General features: G+C 39.0%; 1 protein-coding gene across 4 annotated transcripts in view; it reads right to left on the reverse strand.

The window, feature by feature from the left end:
- The window catches only part of eps15l1a (epidermal growth factor receptor pathway substrate 15-like 1a), a 45,476-nt gene extending 39,605 nt beyond the window's left edge, over positions 1-5,871 (reverse strand). For all 4 annotated transcript variants that reach the window (XM_053634337.1, XM_053634336.1, XM_053634339.1 and 1 more), the window contains exons 1-2: positions 5,460-5,871; positions 1,812-1,853 (exon numbers count right to left, since the gene is read on the reverse strand). In XM_053634337.1, the coding sequence (XP_053490312.1) occupies positions 1,812-1,853; positions 5,460-5,486 (69 nt within the window). In that variant the 5' untranslated portion in view covers positions 5,487-5,871. The remainder of the gene's footprint in view (positions 1-1,811; positions 1,854-5,459) is intronic.
- Between the last annotated feature and the right edge of the window lie 655 nt (positions 5,872-6,526).

The raw sequence follows: 6,526 nt of genomic DNA on the forward strand, positions 1-6,526 counted from the left end.
GGTTTATGTTATACATGTGCAAATTTTTTTAAAATATTAACATTATATTTTGAGAACAAAACAAAAAAAACTGCTTGTCCACAAGCTTTAAAGCAGAAGTTAAATCACTATATTTAAAAGCTAAAAAAGATAAACAAAAGCACAAACTAAGTGATAACTGGTAAGAGGCTGAATGTTCTGCAGTAACAAACACATTCATCTGAACACAGTAACGTGTTCCTTTATTCTGTAAATGTAGGACACTCATTTATATACAGTTACATGTAATAACCCCATTACAGTTACTGCTCTCAAACACAATTACTTTTGTTTCCAAATTATTGCTAACTATATCAAAATATATTTCATCAAAATGTATATTTTAGACAGAGTTATTGTGTTTCCTTTCTATCGCGCGCTGTTTGATTGACGCGCATGCGTGGACTCATTCAGTGAAGTTTAATGGAGACTCGCTTGCTGTCAGGATGAGACTTTATGTAAAATGGAAATACTGGCGTGAATTTCTAACATTTACAGATAAGGATATAAAGGTAAAAATGTCATTACTGAGCTGAAGAAAACATGAGTGGAACACATTAAACAGCACATGCATCTGTCACAGCATCCGACACAAGCCACGTTAATACACTTACAGGTTTGTTTGACACGCTTAATATAAAATACTCATGTTTTGGATGATCTGGATCGCGCACTTTTCCCACAGCAGCAGCACATTCTGTGACCTCCGCTGTTTTTCAGATGTGTTTTATTCATAGAAATGCGTTTTTCACCATTGTGAAGTGATGTCACTGACAGGGGCTAGCCACAGTGACATCACAAACCCAACTAACCCATCATGAAATTCGATTATTTTAATCATCGATTATGGAGTTGTCGATTATTAGTTGTTGCAGCCCTATTATCGATTTTAAAGGAAAAATCCACCCTGAACGATCTGGATGTCTATCTTTATAATAAGCGTTTGATGATCAAGGGCAGTGTTGTCTTGCAACGAAACTCAAGTTTTGAGTTTAAACTTCTTTCATCACAATTTTCACTTTGGTTAATGGTTTCCTATGTTACCCATGATGCCTTTCAACTCCCTGCTCATAGTTTTGCAGTGGCATTTAGCCCTCGCTTCATCTCTACCTAAAGACTGTGATGCAGCGGTGCTTTAGCCCTTCAGTCTGTCCGGCTCTCTCCCCTCCGCATCTGTACACTCTACTCAAACAGATCAGCTTCCAAAGCCTCAACGTTCATGCCGATACCGTCATCAACGCCATCACCCTCGTCATCTTGTAGATTGTTACCTAGCCGAGTCGTAACGTCGCTGGAACATGGGGAGTGAAAAAAAACAAGCTCTTGCTCTTCTGATTTTAGGAGCTAACAGTGAAACTTTTAGATATTCCTTAAGTTTGAGATTGTTTTCTTCAATTTCTTCTCCAATTCAACACAATATAACTTTGTAACTGCACTAGAAATAAACGAATGTTCTCCTCTGATGTCGGTGCTGCACAAAACTGCTAACACTTCTCATAGAAATAACAAAAATCAGCTGATAAAATAGCACCAGAAACAGTAAACACATCACAAGCATTTCAATATACACATATTTAATGTGTTTCACGGAGTTTTACTGTAATACAATTTTTGTGCAGGTAATACAAGGATGTCAGGAATTGGCCAATACTCAGATCTATGACATCAGTATTATACAGAAAGGGGGGGGGGGGCGGGGTTGGCATGATTGATGCATCTTTATTGAAGGTGAACCGCCCAGATCCTTTTTTTTTTTTTTTAAAAAGCATTCATCCTTGCAACAGGTGACTTACCTGTCTGTAAAAACTTTCATACACTGGGTTCCCACTCGACAGCTAAAAAGACAAAACAACAACAAGCATGTTTCAGTGTTGTGTGTTAACTGAAGCTTAATTGTTTTAATTTACATACTGGACTGAAGTGTGCCTAGAAATGTCAAAGTGTATGTCTTAATTTCTCAACATCCTATTCCTGACTTTTTTTTTTTTTAAACAGCGGTGTGATAATATTTTGATTTCTCCTGCAAAACCTGGAGTATTAACTACTTAAACCACACTAGAAGGAAAAAAGTCACTCATCTCTTTTCTGTGTGTGTGGCCTGTTTTGGTAGTTCCGATGAGAAACAGTAGTAACCGTACATAGTTTCTAAAGCTAACTAGTTAAACACTAATTAAATTCCTCAGTAACACGTGGTTTGATTTCCAAGGTACACTCCTTGTTCTGAGATTAGAGTGGGAAAGCAAGCAGGCTGTTTGCTTGTTTGTTTTAGAGTTTACTGCCATAACAGCTTCTGGCTATTTCATAGCAAATACATATGTTAATCAAACATTCAATACAATTCAGCTGAAAAAAGTCAGACATTTCTGTACAACAAGATGTGACTCTATAGGGACAGTGGTGGCTTGATGGTAAAGGTTCTAGGTTACTGAACAGAAGGTCGGGGGTTCAAGCCCCAGCACCGTCAAGCTGCCACTGTTGGGCCCCTGAGCAAGGCCCTTAACCCTCTCTGCTCCAGGGGCGCTGATAAAAGGCATTGTCTCATGACATAAAAACAAAGTATGTTTTACATTCAAGAGAGTATTAAATATTTCCATTTTGGAGGTTCTTGCTACGTACACACACCAGAGGCACCAATGATCTACTAACGAGCAACTTCCTATCAAGACTTCTTTCTTCGTAATGTCTCTATACACATTTATATACAACAGGATATGATGAATCTGTGATTTTAACCTTTTCCCCTTCCTTTTTTTAAGATTTTTATTTTATTGTATAAAAGTCAAGCAGTAAATGGAAACTAATTGAGGGTTGAAACTACAGCTGTGAGAGAGGAATTGAAGAGACATCAGACCACGCATGCCATAGGATCGTTGGATTTGTTGGTTTACTGCGTCAAACATAATTTGCATAGAATTGAGAAGATCCTAATCACACATCTCTTCAAATTGCGGCTCTGTGGCATGCACGTATATAGAAAACAAACTTTCGCCTGTCGCTTTATCCCTTGCTAGAGTGAACGAATCCATAATTGTGTGTAGTGTTTCACTCACTGTCACTATGTACAGTCTAATCAATGAACATAAGCTCACTGTAAGTCACTGGGACATCTCCCTCAACTCCATAATAATGTATTTCTTTCTTGGCTGATCCAACAGCACTCTCACTTCCTCTAACTCCCTGATAAACCCTAATACACTTCACTCCAACCAGTCCCAGACTGTTCTGTGTACAAGCACTGTGTGTGTGTGTGTGTGTGTGTATGTAATACTGTTGTTTGAAAATAATATTTCTCAACACTCATCTCAGTCTCTGTTTAAACTCTATTAGAAATGTGGTGCGAGTTGAAAAAACGACAGATCACTTGCATAAACCTCTAAATATGAAGAACAAAGCGCCCTTGAAATCAAAAATTGAAGTTTTGTATCTTTTAGTATGAATGTGTGCTCCAAAACAATGCGAAAATTCGCATATAGAAGATATATGCATTCAAAATTGACCGTCTCTCTCTACCACTAATACGGATCAACAATTCTGATGACATCATTCTGCACTTCAGCTTCTCGTTAGATTTTCTGTCCAATCAAATGCTCTCTAGAATCTGAAGTGTCCCGCCCCCGACGTTATAAAAATCACTTTGCCGAAGTTGTTGAGCGAGAGAAATCGTATCAGCACGCGAGGCTCGTAAATGTGTCTTTGGCTGTTCAAATGCGCAAAACCAAATATTCAATGCAGTGCTGCCAATAAGTTTTATTTTTAAATAGGCTTTCAAAATGATTGGCACTCCTACGCTGAACAGTTTCAGAGGGATACCAAAGTGTCAGTATTGGTGTGCCAATCATTTTGAACACTTACTTAGTAGGGTGGCAATAATTCTGAAGCTAGGTGGCTAACGCTGGATGCTATCAGTAGCAGGAATACTGATGACTGATGATGTGTGAGCTTGTTAGAGCATTCTCAAATCATTAGCGTTCCCCATGAAATGGTTTCAGAGCTGTGATTTGACCCTGTATGCCAGAGTATTAGTTTTTGAAACAGGAAGGCAGAGCAACACCGTGTTAATGTGCTTGAGCAATTTACTCAGCAGCCAATAGCGTTCGAGATATGCCATGCCATGCCCTTGGTGAACTTAAACAAACCTGACAGTATCGCAGTGAACTTGCTAAAAACGGAGTGAGTTTAACAAGAGCCTGGTTTTTTTGAGCTGTGGAGGATTTTTCAGCACCGCCATCACCCATGCCTGTCCATTTTCACCAGGACGATGTCCTAGACGCTGAAATGCTGTGTTTCTGGAGTTACGCCGTACACGTTTGAGCTGCGGTTGAGCGTCGGTGGAGAGCCCACAGGAAACATCCGACACATCCGTGTGGTAGGCTAATATCTACAGGGTTAGGTTCAGTTATATATTACGCTACTTAAAAAGTTACTGACTCATACCGAAAGACAAGCCCTGACAGTGTATAAGAGCCAAATAATGTTCTCCAATATTCTGAGGCAGCCACATTCCAGCACTGAACGCAAAGTTGGTAAAACACTCCTCTGGAAAAGTCTCAAAATCACCAACCTGCATATACTCCACCCTCTTCCAAATGAATAAACTCCAACCATTTCATCTCCAAAAAGTGATGAACGGAATTATCACAAATACACACCAACAAACTTTGTTTACTGCTAACGAGCAGCGACTGTAGAGCAACACACGCCCCTGGGGGCGGGACATGTACATCGTACAGGGCGTTCCATTGGACAAACACAAAACTAGTGCAGGATGAGTCATCAAAAAAAAAATCAGCTTTTTTTTCAGAAAAATTATACAATTTGTGAGAAAAGTGTATAACTGGTTTAGATATACTATCATATCGGTGTCTGTAACACTAAGGGACATGTTTAATTTCACGGACACATTCATTACCGGTTATGTGAATATCAACACACACTTTATCGAAATAAATTACGCTACATTTATTTGGTGTTAAATTAAACTCACTATGCGCTACGTGTATGGCGTGCTAAAATGAACATATTACCCAATATTCCTTTCGGTATATTTCTAATAAATAACCTCTAACGTTAATCTTTGGTAGGTTACAACGTGTTTAAGGTTACTGCAGCATTTCAAATCCCCTAAATGAGCTTGAAACGAGCTTTATATAAACCTACTAATGCAAACAAGCGCCCGTTAGCTAGCTAGTGATACTGCTAAATCGTTTAGATGACCGAAGAACTAAATAATCTTCCCGTTAACGATTAACGATTAGCCGGCTAATGTTAGCTGGCTAATTCACCGTTAGCTCTGATAAATAAGGTCCATCGTAACTCCGCGAAAAAACGCTATATTTGTTTAAATATTTCGCACAGAAATCTGCTCATCGCTACTCTAACTCAATGCACGTCAATAAATCAGATTTCACCACAGTGAAAATATGTTTTTAGCAGATATTTACCTGAGTGAGGGTGGTGAGGGCTGCCATTTTCCCTGTTGCTCCGGGAACGGCAGGGTGAGTGCGGCATTATGTTTCCACATCCGTATTCCGACAAGTCCCGCCTCCTGCTCTACGATTGGGTGGTGATATCAACGTTCTTTGATTACAATTCGCTGAACATATACTACCCGCTCATCTAGCTAGGTATGAACCAATCCAAGAGTAGTAGGCGGGATTTGTATGAATACGGGTAGGGGAAAAAATAAAGCGAATGATATTTCCATCTACTTTCTCATATGGTTCAGATTAGTTGCTGGTGCGCCCCACAGCGGACATGGCGCTGCTTCATGTACATTTTACATACAGTATAATGCAGGCTGTTTTTCCTGTTTTTTATGAGGACAAGGTTATCAGGGATTTGTCCTACTTCTCCAGTCTTTCTAATCTGAGTAGAGTTGCTGATAGCATGATTATAGCAGGACTAAAGTAAACATACGCGTTAAAGAAAAAAAAGTACAAAACTGTACCTTTCCTTGTAATTTATCCTTGGTTTCTTTAATATATCTTTCACTTGGACATGTGGCTGTAGTGTACCTTTAAAAAAAGATTTAATTACTTTTATTTGAAAGTAAAGCTTTAAATAACAAATGTAAATGTAAACTTTTTTTTTTTTAGGTAAAACATGTGCAAAAGGTGTACGCTTGAGGAAAACACCCCTAGCAGGACAGGTCCAATTTAGTACGCTTTTTCTAGTACAAGAGACAAACAAATGAGTATAAAAATATTTCTGGAGAAATGCGACCTACCTGTAAGCCAAAAATCTGCACCAACATTAGTTCAGTTCAAATATTAGGGTGCTTTCAAAAAAAGAACCATACTCAGTCCTGTTAAAGTAGACCGAAAACATAGCGAACTGATGTTGGCCCAATATCTGTTTTGGACAGCCCTCACTATACAAAGTCTTGCAGACGTTAGCAGAGATGTTCATTGGCGAAGTGAATTTAAAGGTGCCCCAGCGTTGGCCCAGTGTTGGCACAGAACTGATGTTGGCTGATGTGATCCAACATCACTTTGCTACCTGGGTATGT

The sequence above is a fragment of the Ictalurus furcatus genome, chromosome 10 (genome assembly GCF_023375685.1).
Source record: "Ictalurus furcatus strain D&B chromosome 10, Billie_1.0, whole genome shotgun sequence".
Lineage (NCBI taxonomy): Eukaryota > Metazoa > Chordata > Actinopteri > Siluriformes > Ictaluridae > Ictalurus > Ictalurus furcatus.